The sequence below is a fragment of the Kogia breviceps genome, chromosome 4 (genome assembly GCF_026419965.1).
Source record: "Kogia breviceps isolate mKogBre1 chromosome 4, mKogBre1 haplotype 1, whole genome shotgun sequence".
NCBI classification, from domain to species: Eukaryota; Metazoa; Chordata; class Mammalia; order Artiodactyla; family Physeteridae; genus Kogia; species Kogia breviceps.
Genome location: NC_081313.1, coordinates 92081590 through 92107411, shown reverse-complemented (window position 1 = coordinate 92107411; position 25822 = coordinate 92081590). Strand labels below are relative to the sequence as shown.

The 25822-nt window shown below is 40.3% G+C and overlaps 1 protein-coding gene across 8 annotated transcripts in view; it reads right to left on the bottom strand.

The window, feature by feature from the left end:
• EPB41L4A (erythrocyte membrane protein band 4.1 like 4A) overlaps nt 1–25822 on the bottom strand; it is a 268976-nt gene that overhangs the window by 133012 nt on the left and 110142 nt on the right. For 4 of the 8 annotated variants that reach the window (XM_067031457.1, XM_059062177.2, XM_067031456.1 and 1 more), the window contains exon 3: nt 19572–19676. The exons of 1 other annotated variant lie outside the window; for it this stretch is intronic. In XM_067031457.1, the coding sequence (XP_066887558.1) occupies nt 19572–19676 (105 nt within the window). Of the gene's footprint in view, nt 1–17532; nt 17707–19571; nt 19677–25822 lie in introns of all 8 variants that reach the window. 3 more of the 8 variants (XM_067031451.1, XM_067031453.1, XM_067031452.1) reach the window with 1 other exon arrangement.

Here is a 25822-nt window from a genome sequence, read left to right as displayed (position 1 = left end):
TGAGCAGGGATCGAACCCGGGTCCCCTGCATTGGGAGCATGGAGTCTTAACCACTGCTCCACCAGGGAAGTCCATGGATTTCTTCTTAAAAATAAAAACAAACAGGTCTTAAGGATGACAGGTTCTATGAGAAAAGTCCTGAATCCTGTGAGTGAACTTTAAGATATCAATTTTGTCCTGCTCAAGAGACTTTAGCTCTTCTTCAAGAAGTTTTGTCTATATTTTTGATAATTGAAGTTGCTACCTACACATTTCTAACATCTAGATAAGTAAGGCATCACTGTTTAGACTATGGAATCATTCTCATCTTGAAATAAAATCTTAAATCTGCCATGCTCTGAAACTGTAGTAACTGAAATAATACACAGGTGGTTAAACTAGAGTTTGTTTTTAAACTCTGTTCTTGTAACTGAATGTAAACATGGCTTTAAGTAACCATGTAATTTGTCACAGAGAAGCCAAGCCAACCCAAGGGGTTATGAAGTAAATAGGACATGGAGCTCCTATTCAGCACCACTACACACAGCTGTGCCTAACTCCAGAGGCCCGAATTACACGGTTAGCAAAGATGTACATGGCAGCCCTGCCCCTCTTCTCTGCATTTATAGTCTATTTCTCCCTAAATGCCCTTAAAAATCTTAAGGTCTCATGACTCTAAAAACCTAGGGACTCCCAAATGTGACTCTAACCTCTCAGGAGCCCAACTACTCGTCTAACATCTCCACTTGGATGTCAACTGGGCATATGAAGCTTCACCTGTTCAAGCTTCACCTGACTCCCCACTCCCGAAATCCAGCTCCTCAATCAGGTCCCATCACTTCTTAGCTTCAACTTTCAATAGATTCCCATATACCCAGCCTACCATAGGCTGCTGGGCACTCTGTAATACAGACCCTGCCTACCAGTCACTTTGTCACCCTCCTTCTCACTACTATTAGCACCACTGGTCTTTTTTTCAGTTCTAGAAGACTTCCTATTTGTCCCTGCCTTAGGCCACTGAACAGCTGTTTCTTCTGCCTGCCATACCCCTCCCTTCATGCCATTCAAGACTCAGTTTAAATGTCATCTCAGAGAGGCTGTTTCTGACCACTCAACAGAAGGAGCCTCCCAGTCACTCTGGCACATCTTATTTTCAAAGCACTCATCACTACATGATATTTGAATACATATTTACAATCTGTCTCTCCCTAGAATATAAACTCCTTAAGGCCAGGGACCTTGTCTCTTGCCGACCACTGCACCCTAGTTGCTGAGACACAGTGGTTACCCAGTAAGTATTTGCTCCATGACTCAGCAGAGATGGGAAATAGCAAATGCTCTTATCTCTTCACAGTCCCAGGTCAGGGGCGCTGATGAGCGGAAGGATATCACACTGTAAACAAGAAGTTTTCTAAGTGAGTATTCTCCATAAAATATCCTGCAACCCCAAAAAAGTGGTGAGCATCGCTCAAGAAAAAATTAAGCTCCTATATATCGTCAGCTTTTAAAGGGCCTACTTTCATTAACTCAAAAAGCTACTTCGAAAATTCACAGTCCAAAAGAGAAAGTGGGTAAGTCTTGCCTCTGTCACCCCAAAAAGTACCTGCCCAACTTTGAGCAATTCCTGGAGCATCTCTCCCACTAGAACAGGTCACACAAAAATGGACAAACTAGTCATCTTAGCTTTTAGCACATGCAATATATTTGACATTTTATGAAATTCAAGAGAAAATAATATAGAAAATAATGCATTTTATCAGTACGCTTCTGGAACATCCCAATCAAATCTCTTTTTATATAAATGAAGAAAATCCGCTTAAGATTCAGAATAAGGTTAAATCAAGGTCAACTTATCAGAGGTTTGTATCAAAACACTAGATTAAAAAAAACAAACAGGGCTTCCCTGGTGGCGCAGTTGTTGAGAATCCACCTGCCGATGCAGGGAACACGGGTTCGTGCCCCGGTCCGGGAAGATCCCACATGCCGCGGAGCGGCTGGGCCCGTGAGCCATGGCCGCTGAGCCTGCGCGCCCGGAGCCTGTGCTCCGCAACGGGAGAGGCCACAACAGTGAGAGGCCCGCATATCACAAAAAAAAAAAAAAAAAAAAAAAAAAAAAAAAAAAAAAAAAAAAAAAAAAAAACCTAGTTTCCTATGATAATCAGGAAAATATCTAGCTAGAATCATTAACTCTAAAACCGATGCTTTTCCATTAGCCAATCAACTGTCTGAAATTCCATCCTGTATAGCTCATTCTGAGTTAACCAGGTAGAAGGATAATCTAATAAAATCTTCATGGTAAGGAAATCAGCAATATTCTTCTCATGCACTTATACAGCTAAGCAGGTGTGGGTCACAGAAACTGGTCACAGAAAACCTGTTTTATTGACAAGAAGAACACTTAGCATACCTGCATACTTTGTTATATGCAAATATATGTGGATATGTATATACAGTGAAGTTTGTACCATTCCAGATAGTTTTGTTTTTAAGTATTTTGTACCTTTATCATGTCCAAGTGTTTCTCCTTTTAATCTATTTTTGGTTTTTAAAAAAAGAAAAAGACACTGGTGCCATTAATGAAGAAAGATAGAATTCAGTGCCTCAACTCGCTAAAGCTGGAAGACAAATTTATGAAAGCCGCAGGATAAAGTATTTTATTATACATGACCCATGGAAGACACATTTGTGCCTATTATGATCAACCAGCTGAAGGAAAAGGAAGAGGAAAAGAACTACAAGAGGGTTAGGTTCAAGATACACCATGGAGTCAACTCTAGACAAATCTAGGTCCTTCGAAAGCAATTTTGAAACCATGGCAAAATCAACACACACAACAAACAATCAGAGCAAGCTCTGCTTCTCCCTAAGGGCTAGAGCAGGGAGGAAAGCAGGAGCAGCTGCCAGGTGGACAGGTTCCTCTCTCAGCACTTCCTGGGGTTCTTTCCAGCAGGCCAGCTCCTGAATTCTCACTATGCAGCACATGACTGAGCTCAGAAGAGATCAAACCCACTCTGAACGGGAAACCGGCTCCAGAAAAGCACCATCACTTCCTTTCTTAATAGAAACTGTTCAACAGCTCTAGAGAAAGAAAAAAACCTGTTTTATTAAGAATAGTTTATTATGAACAAATTTTTAAAAACCACGGGACCCACAACCATACAGCCACCGGCGTCATTACCTGAACTCAAATCCTCATACACCTTCTGCCACACACTACGCTACCTCTTACTAGAGAGGAATACTCTCAACAGCACCCAGTAGCTGCCAGCACACTAAGGATAGCATGTATCTGCAATTTCTTGCAATTCCAGATACTTTCAACGTAACTTCCTAACATCTCAGTAAAGCTTTAAAAAAAAATAAATACACACATACATATATAGATATAGATATCTCCGAAGTCTGGTTAAAATAAACAGCAATAGATGTCTTTCTTAAGAGAACCAAAGCAATAAATTCAAAGAACAGCAGGGAAAGGAGGCAGCAAACAGACACAGAAAGGCAATGCAGAAGCATTCTTGTCAAGGCCTGACCTCTCTCTCTGGCCTGCCATTTGTCTAGGTGAGAGATCACTTAGTTGGCAGTGGCAGAGGTGGTAACATAGTGAGAAACAGGACATAATCCCTCTCCCCTCCCCTCAAGGAGTTTCCAGTCAAGTGGGGGATATTATTTAAGAGAAAAATACAATGTAGGACTTGCAGTGTGTGATGACAGGGGTTAGTCTAGGGCACTTGTGGGGTGAGAGAAAGCTTCAGGAGGAGACTAAAATCAGAGACCGCTCAATCAGGAGGTAAGGAAGAGGTGGATCAACAGGTAAAAATGAGGCACAGAAAAGGAGGAGGGTATTCAGGCCGGGGAAGCAGCAGGTACATCACGGAGACACTACAGTCCAGGTAAGGAGCTGCAGGTAGTTGAGTGTAGCTTTCATGTACCTGGAGTGTGGGTTTGGGTGAAGGATGATTGGTGGGGGACTGAAGAATTACCATGCAAGAAAAGCTCTAGAGCAACCAAGGGCCCCATTTCTTGAAGGACCTTGTAATCCTTGTTAAGGAATCCCTGAATTTTCCCTTTGGGACCCATTAAAGAATCTGAAGCCACAGAGGAGACATCCTTAAAGTAGTCTTTCTGAAAAAACTGCAACTGCAGGGGGCAAAACATGGGAGGGAAGACAGGAAGACCAGTCGGAAAGCTTTTGCAGAAATCCAGGCTCCCTTGCTGGCACCTCAACCAGGATTCAGGGCTGGGAGGTTAAGAGGTAACCATAAGTCCTGCTGACCACTGCTATCCTAGCTTAGTTACAAACAGTAACCCTTTTCACTCTCAAAAGTACCCTGGGTTGGGTTTCCCTGGTGGCGCAGTAGTTGAGAGTCTGCCTGCCGATGCAGGGGACACGGGTTCGTGCCTCGGTACGGGAAGATCCCACATGAGCCATGGCTGCTGAGCCTACGCGTCCAGAGCCTGTGCTCCGCCAACGAGAGAGGCCACAACAGGGAGAGGCCCGCGTACCGCAAAAAAAAAAAAAAAAGTACCCTGGGTTGGATGATGAATTACACAAATCATGCTAGTTATTAAGGAGTAGAAGTGACAGGACCTGGTGACGGGTTAGCTCTGAGAAGAAGGAGACACAGTAGAGTTAAGGATGACACCCGAGCGTGAGTGGTGGCATTCACTAAGGTATTCAGGCAGAGGGGCAGGCACCTCAGGGATGCAACCATGAGGACCTCCTAAAGGGTACAAAGACAACAGATAGTTTTAAGGGACTTAATTCCCAGATTCTCAACTTCCATATACATTTTTCTTCCCACTTTTATTGAGAAATAATTGGCATCACTGTGTAAGTTTAAGGCATTCGGCACAATGGTAGAATTTACCTATATTGTGAAGTGATTACCACAATAGGTTCAGCTAACATCCATCTTCTCATATACACACAATGAAAAGAAAAGAAACAAATGGTTCTCCTTGTGATGAGAGCTCTCAGGATTTACCCTCTTAACACACATCCTCTTTCTAGACCTGATCTATGTGAGCACAGACCTGATGAGAGGTCCTGCCAGCTCTCTCCTCTGCCCTCCCCTTTCACAACCCTCTTTTCCCATTTACAGCAGGAAAGCACCTCTCACCCCTTCAAACTCTAGGGCGCTCTGCCCCAGGATGTAGAAAATTCCCGATCAGAAAGATAGAAACATTTTTAAATACCAGTGTCAGCAAAGATGCCTTAAATAAAACACCCTAAACCAGAAGAACAGGGCTTTCTGTCTTTCCCTACCTTACACACCTTTCTGGTAAAGACTAGGCAAGATGAAAGAAACATGGGATTTTGGTCCTTGGCTGGGCTGTTCGGAATTCAGGTATATTATAGAACAAGGCAGCGAAGGGAGTTTGTTTAATAATCTTGCAACTTCCATTGTGCAGCTACTATCAAAATATATAAAAATATGTCTAGCTCATGAGAAAGAGTCCCACAGAGTAAAACAAATCAAAGCCCTAGTAAGCCCATCTCATCTAAGTGACAAAACACTGTGCCTTATCTGTCTACCCATCTCAGAAATCAAATTCCAAAGTGAAGTACTCGTCACAGAATACATGTTAACATTTTTATTTAAATTGACAAATGACAGGATGTACACTGGTTTAGCTCAGTGGTTTGACAGTAACTGGCTTCGCCAAAGTAATATGTTGGACATTTTCCATAAACTGGGTTAACTAAATCTGCAGCTCCACAATTCTGATAAAAATATAAAGTACATAAGTATAGATAAAAGCATTTTACCAAAAATCATGTACTGGCAAATGTTCGTTAAAATTAACAATTTTTAATTTTCTTAATCCTTTAAAAGCAAAGTAGATTACATCAGATGCTTCTAAGTAAAAGAGAAAAAGCATAATTAATACTGTTTTGATAAGTCTTGGTAAAGCATTTTGAATACAGCTCCTAGAAATTCTGAAATTGAATTACTATAATGATTAACAAATTGTTCACCACTCAGGCGGTTTTGATCTCATTGCTTTCAAACTAAACTGAAGGAGAACCCAATGAGTGGTCTGAGAAATCTCTGCTCTCAGAGCAGATTGAGAGGGGTTGGTGATGACTACAGAGCCTTGGAGATACCTGACAGATGACTAAAAATAATTTTAGATGACAGATCACTATGTGATTTTTTTGGCGTATAACTCAGGAGAGTTCAAGGAATTAAGTGATCTTCCTTTATCAAAACTCCTTCCTTTTCAATCTAACTCCCTGAGTAGATAAAGTTACTCAGTGCTCATCCTTATAAAGACAAGAAATAGGAATAAAATTGATGCTGAGCCCTATCTCACTCCAGGAATATATTATAATCATTCAGGTGTACATGAACTGAGAAGAAGCTGCCCATTACTTCATTGGGATGCACTTCCAATAAATGTTCTTTTTATGTTTAAGAGTTATTAAAATGCATAATATTTTGCTGTTTTAATTGAAAACCTTGGTAATAATAACTATTCCTATGGCTTAATAATAAAGCCTTAAGGTCTCATGAAATAAACTTTTAAACTTTCAATTTCTATATAAAATATTGTTATGGATAAATATATTTTATTAAGAAAAATATAAGAGAAAAATCTATGAAGAAAGTAGAATACAAAGAAGATAAAAGGAACAAAGACAATTCTGACTTTTAATGTAGAACTTGTTCATGTCTACTATTTTTTTTTTTTTTTTTTGCAGTACGCGGGCCTCTCACTATTGTGGCCCCTCCCGTCACGGAGCACAGGCTCCAGACGCGCAGGCTCAGCAGCCATGGCTCACGGGTCTAGATGGTCCACGGCATGTGGGATCCTCCCGGACCGGGGCACGAACCCACGTCCCCTGCATCAGCAGGCGGACTCCTAACCACTGAGCCACGAGGGAAGCCCACGTCTACTTTTTAAACATTGATGATGAGTACCAAAATTGCTATGATATAGAGATGCATTTAAGAGTATACATTTAAGATACATTTAAGAGTAATGTGACAGATTTTACAATGTTGGTACTCATGATAAACCAAAAATTTGCATCTATTTAAACTTAGGATAAACTTTTTATTCTCAACCTAAAATTATACACAGGTACATAGTTTTTTTTTCTTTAATTCTGGAAAATCACTACTGTCAAGAACATTAAGAAGAGGCTTCCCTGGTGGCGCAGTGGTTGAGAGTCCACCTGCCGATGCAGGGGACACGGGTTCATGCCCCAGGCCAGGAGGGTCCCACATGCCGCAGAGCGGCTGGGCCCATGAGCCGTGGCCGCTGTGCCTGCGCGTCCAGAGCCTGTGCTCCGCAGCAGGAGAGGCCACGCTGTGAGAGGCCCGCGTACCACAAAAACAACAACAACAACAAAAAAGAACATTAAGAAGAAAAAGAGCACATCTGGAGGGAGAGATGATGACTTCAGTTCTGAATATGTTGTGTTGGAGGAACCTTAGGAATATCCAAGTACAGAATAAGAACAAACACTTATACTGCACTGACCACACCATTTAAAGCACTAGTCTGGGTGTTTATAGACTCCTTTACCCCTCACCACCACCCTATGAAGCTGGTACTATTATTATCCCCACTTCATAAATGGGGACACTGAGGCCTGGACAAATGAGAAGACCCACCCAATGCCACACACCTCTCTCAAGTATAGAGTTGTATAAATCCAGAGAGTCTGTACACAGTATAATGCCTTGAGATGTCTGGGTTGGTGATACAAATTTGAGGGTTAACTGAGCTTTTAGATAGTAATCTAAACCATGGAGCAGATGAGATTATGTAGGAAGAGTGACATAATCAACAGCAGGAAAATTAGAAGCTTCACTGCTGGGGGTCCCTATGAAGATGCTTCTGGCATTCCCTTCCAGGCCCCTGGACTGATGAAGAGCCTACAGCCATGTTTTTTTGTGGGGTTTTTTCCAGTTACCCTTGATGTTTTGTCATCAGTCCTCCCAGGCTGCTGCACTGTTTAAGATGGTCAAAGGGCTACTGAAGAAGACCTTTCTGCTTCTTGATCTTTGCCCTATTCCTTCACCAGATACCTGAAGATGCTTAGATAGTAAAGGCTCTTCCCCTCAGTTTTACTGAGATATAATTGACATATAACACCAAGACCAAGTTGGATTCATCCCAGGGTCACAAGGATGGTTCAACATATGCAAATCAATGTTACATACCACATCAATAAAAGAAAAGACAGAAACCACATTATCATATCAACAGATGCAGAAAAAGTAGGGACTTCTCTGGTGGTCCAGTGGTTAAGACTCTGCACTTCCAATGCATGGGGCACAGGTTCAATCCCTGGTTGGGGAACTAAGATCCCACATGCCACGTGACACAGCCAAAAAAAAAAAAAAAAAAAAAAAGAAAGAAAGAAAAAGCATTTGATAAAATTCAACATACATTTATGATAAAAACTCCTACCAAAGTGGGTATAGAGGAAACATATCTCTACATAACTAAAGCTACTTATGACAAACCTACAGCCAATATAATACTCAACAGTGAAAACTGAAAGCCTTCCTGCTAAAATCTGGAACAAGACAAGGATGCCCACTCTCACCACTTCTCTTCAACATAGTATTGGAAGTTCTAGCTACAGCAGTCAGACAAGAAAAAGAAATAAAAGGTATTTACATTGGTAAGGAAGAGGTAAAATTGTCATTATATGCAGATGACATGATACTAAATATAGAAAACCCTAAAGACTCCACACAAAAACTACTAGAAGCAAAGTAGCAAGATACAAGATTAACATACAGAAATCAGTTGTATTTCTTTACACTAGCAATGAAATATGAGAAAAGGAATGCAAACAAACAATCCCTTTTAAAACTGCAACAACAAAATAAAATACTTAGGAATAAACCTCACCAAGGAGGTGAAAGACTTACATGCTGAGACTACAAAACATAAATAAAAGAAAGTAAAGGTGAGTCAAAGAAACGGAAAGATATCCCATGCTCCTGAACTGGAAGAATTAATACTGTTAAAATGGCCATCCTACCCAAAGCAATCTACAGATATAATATGATCCCTATCAAATTACCTGAGAAATTTTTCACAGAACTAGAAAAAATAATCCTAAAATTTATATGGAATCTTAAAAGACCCAGAATTGCCATAGCAATCCTTAGGACAAAGAACAAAGCAGTAGGCATAACCCTCCCAGATTATGGACAATACTACAAAGCTACAGTAAGCTAAACAGTATGGTACTGCCACAAAAACAGACACATGGATCAATGGAACAGCATAGAGAGCCCCAAAATAAACCCAGACACCTATGGATAGTTAATCTTTGACAAAGGAGGCAAGAATATACAATGGGGAAAAGACAATCTCTTCAGCAAGTGGTGTTGGGAAAGTTGGAGAGCCACATGTAAATCAATGAAGTTAGAACACACCCTCACACCATACACAAAAATAAACTCAAAATGGCTTAAAGACTTAAACATAAGACATGACACCATAAAACTCCTAGAAGAGAACATAGGCAAAACATTCTCTGACATAAATCATACCAATGTTTTCTTAGGTCAGTCTCCCAAGGCCATAGAAATAAAAGCAAAAATAAACAAAGAGGACCTAATCAAACTTACAAGCTTCTCTACAGCAAAGGAAACCATAAACAAAATGAAAAGACAACCTACAGACTGGGAGAAAATATTTGCAAATGATGCAACAGACAAGAGCTTAATGTCCAAAATATACAAACAGCTCATACAACTCAATAACAAAAAAACAAACAACCCAACTGAAAAATAGGCAAAAGGTCTAAACAGACATTTCTCCAAAGAAGATATACAGATAGCCAATAGGCATATGAAAAGATGCTCATCATTGCTAACTATTAGAGAAATGCAAATCAAAACTACAGTGAGGTACCACCTCACACTAGTCAGAATGGCCATCATTAAAGAGTCTACAAATAACAAATGCTGGAGAGGACATGGAGAAAAGGGAACCTTCCTACACTGTTGGTGGGATTGTAAATTAGCATAGCCACTATGGAAAATAGTATGGAGGTTCCTCAAAAAACTAAAAATAGAGCTGCCATATGATCCAGTAGTCCCAATCCTGGGCATATACCCAGACAAAACTATAATTCAAAAAGATACATGCACCCCTATGTTCATAGCAGCACTACTCACAATAGTCATGACATAGAAACAACCTAAATGTCCATCGACAGATGAATGGATAAAGAAGGTATGGCATATATATATATATACACACACACACACACACACACACACACACACACATATATATAATGGAATATTACTCAGTCATAAAAAAGAATGAAACTGCCATTTGCAGCAACATGGATGGACCTCGAGATTATCATACTAAGTGAAATAAGTCAGAATGACAAATACCATATGACATCACTTATATGTGGAATCTAAAATACAACACAAATGAACATATCTATGAAACAGAAACAGACTCACAGACATAGAGAACAGACTTGTGGTTGCCAAGGGGGAGCGGGGTAGGGGAGGGAAGAATTGGGAGTTTGGGATTAGCAGATACAAACCAGTATATATAGGATGAACAAACAACAAGGTCCTACTGTGTAGCACAAGGAACTATATTCAGTACCCTGAGCTAAACCAGAATAGAAAAGAATATATATACTTATGACTGAGTTAATTTGCTGTACAACAGAAATTAATACAACACTGTAAATCAACTATACTTCATTGAAACTTGTTTAAAAAAATACTGTATTAGTCCAAGACACACAACATAATGATTTGATATATGTATATATTGTGAAATGATCACCACAATTAAGTTTAGTTAACATCCATCACCGCACACAGTCTTTTTTCCTTGCAATGTGAACTTGCAATATCTAATCTCTCAGAAACTGTCAAATATACAAAGAGTATTGTTAACTATAGTCACCATGCTGTACATTACATTCCCAGAACTCATCTCATAACTGGAAGATTTTACCTTTTGACCACCTTCACCCATATCCCCCACCTCCCACTTCTGGCAACCACTAATCTGTTACCTGCATCCACGAGTGTGGTTTTTTTAGATTCCACACGTAAGTGAGATCATACAGTCTTTGCCTTTCTCTGTCTCACTTATTTCACTTATCCTAATGTTCTCAAGATCCATCTATGTTGTTGAAAATGGCAGGATTTCCTTCTTTTTATGGTTAAATAACATTTCATTACTTTATTTATACATACATATATCTCACATCTTTACCCATGCATCCACTGATGACATTTAGGTTGTTTCCATGTCTTGGCTATAAAAGTTTCAATTTGTAATAATCCAACATGACAAATTTCATTTCTCTCTTTGAAATAGGACTTGTGTGATCACTTACACACATTTTATCAGTCATTACATTTGCCAGAAGCTAAAGTTACAGAAAGTGAAATCTCACACTCAGGCTGCAAAATACAACAAATCGTAATGCAAAGAAGAATACCATTACTCATGGCAGCGCCTGCCTGCTAGTGCTCAATGGATAGGATCTTTTTTTTTTTTTTTGTGGTACGCGGGCCTCTCACTGCTGTGGCCTCTCCCATTGCGGAGCACAGGCTCCGAACGTGCAGGCCCAGCTGCCATGGCTCATGGGCCTAGCCGCTCTGCGGCATGTGGGATCTTCGCGGACCGGGGGACGAACCCGTGTCCCCTACATCGGCAGGCAGACTCTCAACCACTGCGCCACCAGGGAAGCCCATGGATGGGATCATTTTTGCTCAATAATCCTCAGTGCATTTGGGGGCGGTGGGGAGGATACAAATATATACACAGTTTAGTTTTTATTTTTTTTAAGGAAATTATTTCAGAAAAAAATAGTGCCAGAAGAAGTAGCATTAAGTGTGTGAGCCTATATTCAGTCAGAACATAAGAAAACCATGGACAAAATCATATCAACATTTTTAGGAAAAGGCAGAGGAAAAGTGATCATAAAGAAGATTGAATAGAAATAACCAGAAGAAAATTTGAAAAGAGGAAAAAAAAGGAGATCGTGTTGTCAGAAGAGCAAAATGAGAAGATTTTAAGAACAAGGGTCAATGCAACAACAGAAAGGAAGATAAGTGCTGAAAGTGTCACTTGGATATAGCAACTAGTGACGACCCTGAGGACCGTTTCAGTGTATGATGGGCCTCAAAGCTGAACTGTGAGAAGTTTAAGAATGAATGAGATTTGATGGGGACTTCCCTGGTGGTCCAGAGGGTAAGACTCTGCACTCCCAATGCAGGGGGCCCAGGTTCAATCCCTGGTCGGGGAGCTAGATCCCACATGCATGCCGCAACTAAGAGTTCATGTGCTGCAACTAAGACCCGGAGCAGCCTAAATAAATAAATAAAATTTTTTTTTAAAAAAAGGATGAATTAGATTTGAGAAGTAGAGGTGATGAATTTAGGCAAAGCTTTCTGAAGTTTAGGTGTGACACAGAAGGAGTCAATACGGCAGCAGACAGAGGATCGCATGGGAGTGGGGAAAGGGTGGTTTTAAATGTAAGAGATTTAAACATGCACAAACCTTGACAGAAGAAAGGGAACAGAGAGGGAGAGGGCTGAAGATGAAGAAGAAATGAGAGGTGATAAAATTCAGGGGAGAGGCACTGGGGCTCTTCCACTGAGAGGAGAGGAAAGGATAGATAAGAAGTAACTAAGTGTGTGAGAAGGGTTAAGGAGTTAGGGGTCTGCCATTTGATTTCTTTTATTGTCTTGGTGAAGAAAAGAAGAGTTCACTGGGAAAGAAGACATTCACATGCTGACTGAATCTGTATGCTACCTGTCTCCCTTCTTCTTTGACTTCTGAAGTCACAGGACAGCAGATTCAGCAGGTTGAATGCCATATTCTGAGAAAAGCTCTACCTGGATAGAATCTGCATTTGAAGGAATGATTTGTAAAGACACTTCAAGTGCTAACATTAAAACGGGATGTGATTATAACCACTTATTTTAAAACCAGAAGTAGTATCGAGATATCACATTTATTCTTATCACTGCTTTCAATATCAACAAAACTCATCTTCAAAACTCTCCAAAGCTGTTTCAGAGTCCAAAGCTTATTTGATTTTCTCCCTTCTTTCCCCCAGACTGTTTCCTTCTTTCCTCTATTCCACCTTTTAAAATATGTATCACCAGCAATATTTTCCTCCATCCTAGTTTCAACAGGAAAGGCCTTCAAAATGTTTAACACCTTATAGTATACGTGTGGTCTCTAATTTGGTCCTACAACAATCCTGAATGTCGGGTCAGGGAAGGCATTATTCTCAATATTCAGAAAAATGAAGTGACTTGACCATTCTTCGAAGCAGACATAGGACTCAGACCTATCTTGTGACTCCAAAGGCAGTTGTCTGTTCTACCACACACACTCCACTTATAATAACTTCTGAACACCCAAAGGCAGCTCATGTTCCTTCCAACTTCAGAGTAATTTCAAATTCACCCAATTATTAAAGGTAATAAAGCCTGTATCATAATTTCAATTCTCTGCCTATCATTAACATATCTTACCATCCCTCCCTCATAATAAGGAATCTAGATAATCTTGAAGCAGCAACTAATATTACTCATAAACATCTGCAGATACACATGTAGTCCTAATCACAGAAATCCTGAGCATCTGCAGAAGGTTATATGCTATTATTACCCAGGAAAGTAACAGTATCTCAGGTTTCTGCCTAATGTGGTGAAACCAAACAAGAAGGTCCTCAAGTTTCCACTGAGCAAGCAAGATAAAATGCTTCCCACAGTAACCATCTGTATTGGTTTCTTTCTGCTGCTGCAACAAATGACCATAAACTTGGTGGCTTAAAACAACAGAAATTTATTATCTTACAATTCCAAAGGCCAGAAGTCCAAAATGGTCTCAGTAGGTATAACAGACTGAATGTTTGTGTCCGTAGCCGGGAGTTTACATGTTAAATCCCTAATCCCAATGTGATGGTATTTGGAGGTAGGGCCTTTGGGAGGTGCTTAGGTCAAGCAGGAATGGCATTAGTGCTCTTGTAAGAACTCTCTTACCATGTGAAGTTACAAGAAGTCAGCTGTCCACAACCTGGAAAAGGACCCTCACCAGAACCCAACCACGCTGGCACCCTGCTTTCAGACTTTCAGCCTCTAGAACTGTGAGAAATCAATGTTGCTTGTTTAAACCACCCAGTCTGTGGTAATTTGTTAAAGCAGCCCAAACTAACTAAGACACTGGGCTTAAAAACCTAAGTGTAGGGCTTCCCTGGTGGCACAGTGGTTGACAGTCCGCCTGCCGATGCAGGGGACACGGGCTCGTGCCCTGGTCCGGGAAGATCCCACGTGCCACGGAGCGGCTGGGTCAGTGAGCCATGGCTGCTGAGCCTGCGCGTCCGGAGCCTGTGCTCCGCAACAGGAGAGGCCACAACAGTGAGAGGCCCGCGTACCACCAAAAAAAAGAAAAACCTAAGTGTAGTCAGAGCTGTACTCCTTCTGGGGGAACCGGGGCAGAACCCTTGCCTTGCCCTTTCCAACTTCTAGAGGCTACCTGCCTTCCTGGCATAAAGGCCTCCTTCCAGCAAATACCTGACTTTGACCTCTGCATCCAACGGTCACATCTCCTCTGACTCTCCTGCCTCCTCTTTCATGTATAAGAACTCATGTAATTATATTGGTCACACCTGGATAATCTCCCCATCACAAGATCCTTAATATAGTCACATCTGCAAAGTCCCTGTTGCCATATAAGGTGACATACTCACAGATGCTGGGGATTACGACACTGAGCAGAGAGAGCTGGTACCCATTCAAAGTAAAGACACACCAAGCTAAGCTGCTGGCCACACGCCATGAGGAGAACAGGAAGATGTTCCCAATGAACAGCTACTCAACTGGTGATAGGCAGGCCTAGAACACACTGGATGCAGCCCACTCTCCCGGCAGTTCTGCTGTTCTAGATTAAGGGTCAGTACTTTAAGAGAATTTTAAATATTTACAGCTAGTAAGTGGCAGGGTCATTCGACAAAGCTGGCGTGTTCTTGTAACCCTTATGACAGACGGCCTCACAGACACCTTCCATCACAGCTGGAAATTTTCTGTAAGTTGAACCACAGCCCAGATATAAAAGAGACATACCCCGCACAGACCAGTGTGGATTAAGAATGAACCTGATGACACAGGCCAGAGCAGAACAGAACGGAGGTTCTAGACCCAGGCTAAGTGCTTTCACTATTGCTGTCTTTAAGTAAAGAAACTGCAAGTACATGAAGCCCACGGTGCATCTTTTTTTTTTTAAGATTTTTTTTGATGTGGACCATTTTTTTAAAGTCCTTACTGAATTTGTTACAATATTACTTCTGTTTTATGTTTTGGATTTTTGGCCGCGAGGCATGTGGGATCCCCAACCAGGGATCGAACCCACACCCCCTGCACTGGAAGGCAAAGTCTTAACCACTGGACCGCCAGGGAAGTCTCCCCCATGGTTCATCCTTAAGAGGGTGCTTTCTGAAAAAAAAAAAAAGCCTGAGGTAATGCAGGCGGCAGTGTGTTAATTCAGTCTCAGTAACCGTGTCTTCACAAAGAACTGTTTTGATTTTCCAGAGATTCTTTTACAGACCCATCTTGAGAAATGAGGTTAAGAAATTATGATGCCCAGAGTGTTCCACATCAAGTCAGCTGTACCCTTAGAGAGACGTTAGCTTTAACAAGATTTATTTCTGTCCAGCTGTTACTCTTTACACATACATAACACCTAAATCAATGCGTTTGCTACATGAATTTCCCAGGACTTGGTTCCATGGAATGTACATAAAATCTGTATTTTTTCATTTAATATTCCAGGCAGTAAATTCCCTTTCCTCAGAATTCCTCAGACTACATGAAAAACATAGAAAGCTCCAGAACATGGCCTGCATATATTAGGTATTCCTCAGACTACATGAAAAACATAGAAAGCTCCAGAACATGGCCTGCATATATTAGGTATTCATTAAGTAACAGCTGAATGACCACATGAATGCGGCAACATACAAAGGCCTAAATGAGCTCTCTCGCCACAGGTTAATCTGAGAAGTTTGCTTATTGGAAATTACCATTTAACTCTTCTCAACAAACATTAATGTGTAAATTGCACAGAGAGTTCTTTTTTAAAAATTTATTTATTTATTTATTTATTTTTGTCTCTGTTGGGTCTTCGTTGTTGTGCGTGGGCTTTCTCTAGTTGCAGCGAGCAGGGCCACTCTTTGTTGCGGTGTGGTGCGCGGGCTTCTCACTGCAGTGGCTTCTCTTGTTGCGCAACATGGGCTCTAGGCGCGCGGGCTTCAGCAGTTGTGGCTCGTGAGCTCTAGAGCGCAGGCTCAGTAGTTGCGGCGCACGGGCTTAGTTACTCCGCGACATGTGGGATCTTCCCAGACCAGCACTCGAAACCATGTCCCCTGCATTGGCAGGCTGATTGTTAACCACTGTGCCACCAGGGAAGCCCGAAATAGAGTTCTTTAGTGCCAAAAGTATGCAAAACCTCTTTATCTTACACACATTCAAGTCAGGATATTATAGTGGTTGAAAAGTCTTGGAGACATGAAGACTGGGTTTGAATTCTGATCTTAATACTTCCTAGTTATGTGACTTTGGAGAAACTGTTTAATCCTTTTAGATTCCATTTCTTCATCTCTGATGGTAGGAAAATAATATTTAACTTGTACAGTTGTCCTGAGCATGTAATGAACACAAGAAAATGTTCAACAGTTCCTGATACATTGATGACAACAATGGTGATGGCTTGATACACCTGGATTGAGGCCTCTTGGTTACCCCCATTCTCCAGGACAGACAACAAGCTTCCTGCCATGTGGGGGTCCACATGTCCCAGGGACATATTCATCAGACATGTTGCGCCCTAATTCTCTAGGGTAGCTGCCCATCTTCTCATGCAACACACACTAATTCTCTGAGGTGAGCATAAAGCCCTCCCTAATCCTTCCTTGCCAGCTCTGCAGCTACTGACAGTCTAACTCAGTTACATCTGCATGCTCATACTTCGACCAAACCAGGCTGACTAGCAGTGCTGCAGGCTGCCCAGTCTATTCCCCCACCCCCAGCCAAAGTTCAAGCATGGCCCCAAGGCATGATCCACTGCTGATGCAGGGAGGAGGAGGGAGAGCGTTTCACTGATGTAGCCATCTCTTTTTCCTTGTCATCTTTCTTCCATTTTATCCCCAGCTCCTCTTCCCACTATCTCTTTTTATTTGCTTCAAGAGTTGATCTAAGTGGTGCCCATTAGGGCCTCAAAGTCTTCTCTATGTAGATCTTAATTACACTAAAGATTGTTACACAGGCATTCCCCATTAAAATAAACTTTCGGGTGCAGAAAGAGTTAAGCAATAAACAAAATCCCATCTAATGGACAGTAATTCAGGCATATTCACAGAAATCATTCCTCCATTTTTAGGACAAGGACTATTCCCCATGTCCTGTGCTATTCTAACATAGAGTTATTCTTATTTACCATAAGTAACTATGGGATATAGAGAGTGAACAGGGAAATATGAAGTTAGGTTTACCAACAGTCTCCTCAGAAACTTACAGTTGGGGAGGTTGCCCTTCCAGAGTGAAAAGTCTGGCTGCGGTTCTTCCTGAGGGAGATCCCAACTTCTGCCTCAGAACCCAACAGGAGCAAATCAGAAATGGAATCATGTGTTCCTACCCAGACACACTCTCCCAGCCCTGCAGAAATGATAGGCCTTGAAGAAATGGTTACCTAAAGTAAGAGTAAATTTTCGTGAACTTATTCTCATAGCTTCCTACAATTAAAAGGAAAATAAGAAAATACATTTGAACGTACAAAGACTAAGTCACGCTTACAAATCACCTTTATTTTATCTGAGTTTACTAGAAAGAAATAAATTCAGGAGGCAAAAAATAGTTTTTCATGTGATTTACATATCTGATGTTTTTACCACATAAAAAGCATGACTTAACAGTTTTCTCCTTCTAATTGTGTAATTAATTTTCTCCTAAGACCTGTATCACAAATGCGAACCCTTAGGAATAAAGGTAACAGAAAAGAAACTCTGTTCTGAATAAGACCTAGAAAACTTTAAATAAACTACCAATACCAACTGCTAGTTCTTTTGCAATGATATGAGCCATTGTTTAAAATTCTCTAGCTTTTCACATCTTCTTCTTTGGAATGTAAAAAAAAAAAAAAAAAAAAAAAAGGACCGATATGATCTATATAATTTTAGCAAGACAGTCGATCTTTCCAGGCAAGGTCTGACATACTAGATAAGATCAGGAAACTGAATTTCCCTCTGCTAGGAAAAATGCGATTTCAAAAATATGAATGTAATGCAAGATATCTTCTATAGCCTTCAATTTAATCTCTCAGTACAGATTTACAGTCCTGCTATATTGACTTATGGCCTGTACAAGACAGAATTCAGTGAACTTCTGAGTATGTCCGTTCCCTTTCTTTGCATTACGTATTAATGACCACTCGCCTTTAGAAAGCAATTCCTTCCTATGGAAAGCTAACCAACACACCAATCTTTTATTCCTACTTTGTGAAATGCTCATGTGAAATAAAACAGGTTATGGAACAAGCTCAAGAAAAATCACAAGTTACTGCCATCAACAGCATTCCACTTGTCTGCCTCTTCTCATCCTAGCACGTTCTTGGGAACAGGACAGAAAAGGCCCACTTAGACAAAAATGTATCTCAATGAACAGACCCCAGACCCAGGGGACCCAGTGGAGGCTGGGACAACTGAGGAAGAAAGACGAGGAAACCTATTTTAACAGTATAAAAAATAAAAGATATGTCAAATACGGTATTTTTAAGGTAAGCATATAAGCATTATAAGCATAAATAAGACTATCTGAGGTTAAGATCTGTCTTAGACTTTTAAACCAAAACTCACATTAATGAATATACTTTTGTACCTCAAAATCATCACCTCCAAAGCCTTTCCTCTGTTCATCACCAAGAGACAGCATTTCAGTCTTAACCGAATAGAATCTATACTAACCAATGTGGTAAGTTACTTAGTACCTCTCTACCATCCAACCAGTCAGGAATTCTTGAGTTAAATCCTCATGAACAAATGACATCCTACACCAAAAACTTGGTTGCCTTTATTACTCTTATTCTATGAAGCTCATGAACGAAAATGCCTACTTATTTTATAATTGCTCGTCCAACTTATAAAACTTAGATCAGCACCTTTTTACACTGTATTTCTTTAAATACTCTTTAACGATTTACTTTCTTAAAAAGCAATAATGCCTATCACTTCAAGAGACTAGCCACTTGGCTCCTAACACACATTAAATGGCTAATTCAGTCCTCCTAACAACACAAAGGGAAAGTACTCTCTATAATATGGCTGCGAAAAAACAGAAACTACGTAAGCCACCTACAAACAAATCTGCACACACATAAGCTATGAATCCTACAACTCTACAACTTTGGGCAGAAGTGGAAAAAATGCAAAGAAATTAGCAATGGAAAACATGTTTAAGTTTTTCAGTCATTTTCAGTTACAAAAACCTAAAGATCAGGAAAAGCCAGAGATACAGTGAAATGTATGCAAGAAAAATTTAATATGAAGTCATTGTACTCACCGTCTGATGGTTTCTGTCACAGTAACGCAGCCCAAAGTAATCTATCTCCACAAGGTTTATGTGACGGAATACGTGCTCAAGGACAATGGAACCTTTCGTTGACTTCTGCAAAAATAATTCACAGTTTTGTGTGTGTTTTTTTTTTAATAAGTTACCTCGTCTTTCTCAGGGGGACACAGTCACAGTTCTCATCTTTTATTAGCTTTGCTCACATGGGAACAATTTTATTAGCCCATAGTTCCCTCTCTAACTTTTGCCTCAATTACAAAGAAAGGGATTTCAGTATTAAATGAATTGCTTTGGAAAACAATTTTTTAATTGTTGTACATTTTAAATTAATATAAGGTTCTTTTCTCACAGGACTGTAAAATATCTTTAAGACAAAATTATTATTTTAATAAACATAACAGTTTATATGAAGTGCATCTAATAAATTCAACAAAAAAAACGTACTTTGGTTAAAAATCCCACAGTTCTTTCACTTTAAAAAGCAATTTTCACCTACATCATTACTCTCACAACTAATGCAGAAGATATATAAAATTAAAATAACAATAGCCAAAGCTTTTTAAAATTTTTTCTTATTTTCCATAGTAAGGTTATATGTTTTATTTTTTTTTATTGAAATATAGTATGAATACAATATTATGTTAGTTTCAAGTGTACTACATAAGGATTTGACCTTTGCATACATTATGAAATGATCACCATAGTAAGTTTAACAACCACCTTTTCCCATACGGTTACTATGATATTATTGACCATATTCCTTGTGCTGTATATTACATCCCAGTGATTATTTATTACATAACTGGAGGTCTGTACCTTTTAATCCCTTCACCAATTTGGCCCCCTCCCTTCTGGCAACCATCCATTTGTCCTTTGCATCTACAAGTCTGCCTTCATTTTGTCTTATCAGTTTGTTCTGTTTCTAGATTCCATAGGTATTTGTTTTTCCCTGTCTGACTCATTGCTCTTAGTATAATACCCTCTAGATCCATCCATTTTGTCACAAATAGCAAGGCTTCTTTTTTTTTTTTTTATGGCTGAGCAGTATTCTACTGTGTATATACACACTGCATCTTTATCCATTCATCTATCAATGAACACTTAGGTTGCTTCTACATCTTGGCTATTGTAAATAATGATGCAATGAACACTGGAGCGCATATATCTTTTCAAATTAGTGTTTTTGATTTCTTCAGGTAAACCCAGAAGTGAAATTGCTGGATTATATGGCAGTTCTACATTTAATTTTTCGAGAAACCCCCATAATGTTGTCCATAGTGGTTGAATCAATTTACATTCCCACCAACAGTGTACGAGGGTTCCCTTTTCTCCATGTTCTCACAGACATTTGTTATTTGTTGCCTTTTGATGATAGCAATTCTGACAAGTATGAGGTGGTTTCTCACTGTGGTTCTGATTTGCATTTTCCTGATGACTAGTGATATAGCTCATCTTTTCATGTATCTGTTGGCCATCAGTTTGCCTTCTTTGGAAAAATGTCTATTCAGGTCCTCTTCCCATTTTTAAATTGGGATGTTTATTTTTTTGCCATTAGGTTGTATGACTTTTTTGTGTACCTTGGATATTAACCCCTTACTGGATATATTGTTTGCAAATATCTTCTCCAATTCAGTAAGCTGTCTTTTCACTTTTTTGACAGTTTCCTTTCCGTGCAAAAGCTTTTTAGTTTGATGTCATCCGATTTGTTTATTTTGCTTTTGTTTCCCTTGCCTGAGGAGACAGATCCAAAAATTATATAGCTAAGACTGATGTCAAAGGGCCCACTGTTTGTTTTCTTCTAAGAATTTTATGGTTTCAGGTCTTACATTTACGTCTTTAATCCATTTTGAGTTTACTTTTGTATATGATGTGAGAAAGTAGTCCAGTTTGATTCTTTTGCAGGTAGCTGTCCAGTTTTACAAACACTATTTATTGAAGAAGCTGTCTTTTCCCCATTGTATATTTTCCTGTCTCCTTTGTCATAGATTAATAGTCCATATAAGTGTGGGTTCACTTCTAGGCTTTCTGCTCTGTTCCATTGATCTATATGTTTGTTTTTGTGCCAGTACCATATTGTTTTTTGTTTGTTTGTTTGTTTTTTGCGGTACGCGGGCCTCTCACTGTTGTGGCCTCTCCCTTTGCAGAGCACAGGCTCCGGATGTGCAAGCTCAGTGTCCATGGCTCACGGGCCCAGCCACTCTGCGGCATGTGGGATCTTCCCGGACCGGGGCATGAACCCGTGTGCCCTGCATCGGCAGGCAGACTCTCAACCACTGTGCCACCAGGGAAGCCCTACCATATTGTCTTGATTATTGTAGTTCTGTAGTATAGCTTGAAACCATGGAATGTGATACCTCCAGCTTTGTTCTTCCTTCTGAAGACTGATTCGGCTATTTGGGGTGTTTTGTGTTTTGATACACATTTTAGAATTATTTGTTCTAGTTCTATGAAAAATTCCACTAGTATTTTGATAAAGATTGTGATGAATCTATAGATTGCCTCGGGGAGTATGGTCATTCTAACCATATTAATTCTTTCAGTACATAAGTACAGTATATATTTTCTTTCTTTAAAATAAATTTATTTTATTTATTTATTTTTGTCTGCATTGGGTCTTCATTGCTGTATACAGGCTTTCTCTAGTTGCAGTAAGTGGGGGCTATTCTTCGCTGTGGTGCACGGGCTTCTCATTGCAGTGGCTTCTTTTTTTGCAGAGCAAGGGCTCTATGTGTGCAGGCTTCAGTAGTTGTGGCACGAGGGTTCAGTAGTTGTGGCTCATGGGCTCTAGAGCTCAGGCTCAGTATTTGTGGCGCAGGGGCTTAGTGGCTCCACAGCATGTGGGATCTTCCCAGACCAGGGCTCAAACCCATGTCCCCTGCTTTGGCAGGCAGATTCTTAACCACTGTGCCACCAGGCAAGCCCTTAACTCTAGTATTCACCTGTGAAGCCATCTGGTACTGGACTTTTATTTACTGGGAGTTTTTTAAAAATTACTGATTCAGGGCTTCCCTGGTGGCACAGTGGTTGGGAGTCCGCCTGCCAATGCAGGGGATACGGGTTCATGCCCCGGTCCAGGAGGATCCCACGTGCCGCAGAGCGGCTGGGCCCGTGAGCCATGGCCGCTGGGCCTGCACGTCCGGAGCCTGTGCTCCACGGTGGGAGAGGCCACAGCAGTGAGAGGCCCATGTACTGCAAAAAAAAAAAAGAAAAAAATTACTGATTCAATTTCATTACTGGTGATTGGTCTGTTCATATTTCAATTTCTCCCTGATTCAGTCTTGAAACATTGCATGTTTCTAGGAACTTATCCATTTCTTCTAAGTTCTCCATTCTATTGGTGTATAATTGTTCACAGTAATCTCTTAGGATCCTTTGTAGCTCTGTGGTGTCAGGTGTAAATTCTCTTTCATCTCTGATTTTATTTATTTGGGCCCTCTCTTTTTTTCTTCATAAGTCTGACTAAAGGTTTGTCAATATTGTTTATCTTTTGAAAGAACCAGCACTTAGTTTCATTGATCTTTTCTACTGTTTTTTTCCATCTCTATTTCATTTATTTCTACTCTGGTCTTTATGATTTCTTTCCTTCTGTTAACTTTGGGCTTTGTTTTTTTTCTAGTTCTTTTAGGTGTAAGGATAGATTGTTTGACATTTTTCTTGTTTTCTTAGGTAGGCTTGTACTGCTATAAACTTCCTTCTTAGAACTGCTTATGCTACATCCCATAGATTTTGGATTGTTATGCTTCCATTTTCATTTGTCTCCAGATTTTTTAATTTTCTCTTTGAATTTTTTGAGTGACTCATTGGTTGTTTAGCAGCATACTGGTTAGCCTACAGGTCTTTGTGTTTTTTGTGGTTTTCTTCTTGTAATTAATTTCTAGTCTAACACCAGTGAGGCTGAAAAAGATGTTTGATATGATTTCAATCTTCTTAAATGTATGGAGACTTGTTTTGTATCCTAGCATGTGATCTATCATGGAGAATGTTCCATGTTCATTTGAAAAGAATGTATTCTGCTGCTTTTGGATGGAATATTCTAACTGTATTCTATTAAGTCTATCTGATCTAATGTGCTGTTTAAAGCCACTGTTTCCTTACTGATTTTCAGTCTGGATGATCCATCCATTGATGTAAGTGGGGTGTTGTTTTTGTTTTTATTTTGCCTGTGCCCAGTGGCATGTGAGGTCTTAGCTCCATAACCAGGGATCGAACTCATGCCCCCTGCAGTGAAAGAGTGGAGTCCTAACCACTGGAGCAACAGGGAATTCCCTTAAAGTGGGCTGCGAAAGTCCCCTCCTATTAATGTGTTACTGTAAATTTCCCCCTTTATGTTTGTTAATATTTGCTGTATGTATTTAGATGTGCCTATGTTGGGTGTATATATATTTACAATTGTTATATTTTCTTTCTTCTTGAATTGATCCCATAGATCATTATATACTGTCCTTCTTTGTCTTGTTACAGTCTTCCTTTTAAAGTATATTTTGCCTGATACAAGTATTGTTACCCCCCAGCTGTCTTTTCATTTCCCTCTGCATGGAATACTTTTTTCCATCCTCTTACTTGAGATCCAAGACACACACACTGAAAGTAAGTCTCTTGTAGGAAGCATATACATGGGTCTTGTTCTTTATGCATTCAGCCAGGCTGCCTTTTGACCGGAGCATTTAGATTTAAAGTAATTGATAGGTATGTAATTATTGCCATTTTGTTAAGTTTTCTGGTTGTTTTTGCAGTTCTTTTTTCTTCCTTTCTCCTATGATAGATTTTTGGTTTGCAGTTACCATAATGTTCATATTTAACAACCTACATACATGTGATTATTTTAAGGTGACGATTTCAAGTTTGAACACATTCTAACATTTTTCTCCCCTCTCCAATGTTTACTGTGTTTGACATCATATTTTATCTTTTAGTTCTGTGTATCTCTTACCTACTTCTTGCAGATATAGATGATTTTCAATATCTTCTAGCCTTCCTACTAGCTTTATAAGTGGTTGGTCAACTACCTTTACTTTATATTTGCCTTTGCCAATTCGACTTTTCCTTTCATAATTTTCCTATTTCTATTTGTGGTCCTTTTTCTTTTCTGCTTAGAGTAGCCCCTTTAACACTTCTTACAAAGCTGATTTTGAGGTGCTGAACTCTTTTACCTTTTCCTTGTCTGTAAAACTCTTTCTCCCTCCTTCAAATCTGAATGTTAGGGGACTTTCCTGGTGGTGCAGTGGTTAAGAATCCACCTGCCAACAAAGGGGACACGGGGGTTCGAGCATTGTTCTGGGAAGATCCCACATGCCACACAGCAAATAAGCCCATATGCCACAACTACTGAGCTTGCGCTCTAGAGCCAACGTGCCACAACTACTGAAGCCAACACACCTAGAGCCCATGCTCTGCAACAACAGAAGCCACAGCAATGAGAAGCCTGTGCACCGCAACGAAAGTAGCCCCCACTCGCCGCAACTAGAGAAAGCCCACACTCAGCAAGGAAGACCTAACTCAGCCAACAATACATAATAAATAAATTTATTTTTTTTAAAATCTGGATTCGGGGATTGGTTCAAGATGGTGGAGTAGAAGGACATGCTCTCACTCCCTCTTTCAAGAACACCGGAATCATAACTAACTGCTGAACAATCATTGAAAGGAAGACAATGGAACTCACCAAAGAAGATACCCCATTATCCAAAGACAAAGGAGAAGCCACAATGAGACAGTAGGAGGGGCACTATCACAATAAAATCAAATCCTATAGCTGCTGGGTGGATGACTCACAAACTGAAGAACACTTACCACAGAACTCCACCCACTGGACTGAAGTTTCTGAGCCCCACATCAGGCTTCCCAACCTGGGGGTGTGGCAACAGGAGGAGAAATTCCTAGAGAATCAGATTTTGAAGGCTAGTGGGACTTGATTGTAGGACTTTGACAGGACTGGGGGAAAGAGACAGTCCACTCTTGGAGGACACACACAAAGTAGTGTGTGCATCGGGACCCAGGGGAAGGAGCAGTGACCCCACAGGAGACTGAACCAGACCTACCTGCTAGTGTTGGAAGGCCTCCTACAGAGGCAGGGGGTGGCTGTAGCTCACCATGAGGACAAGGACACTGGCAGCAGAAGTTCTGGGAAGTACCCCTTGGCATGAGCCCTCCCAGAGTCTGCCATTAGCCCCACCAAAGAGCTGGGATAGGCTCCAGTGTTGGGTCGCCTCAGGCCAAACAACCAACAGGGAGGGAACCCAGCC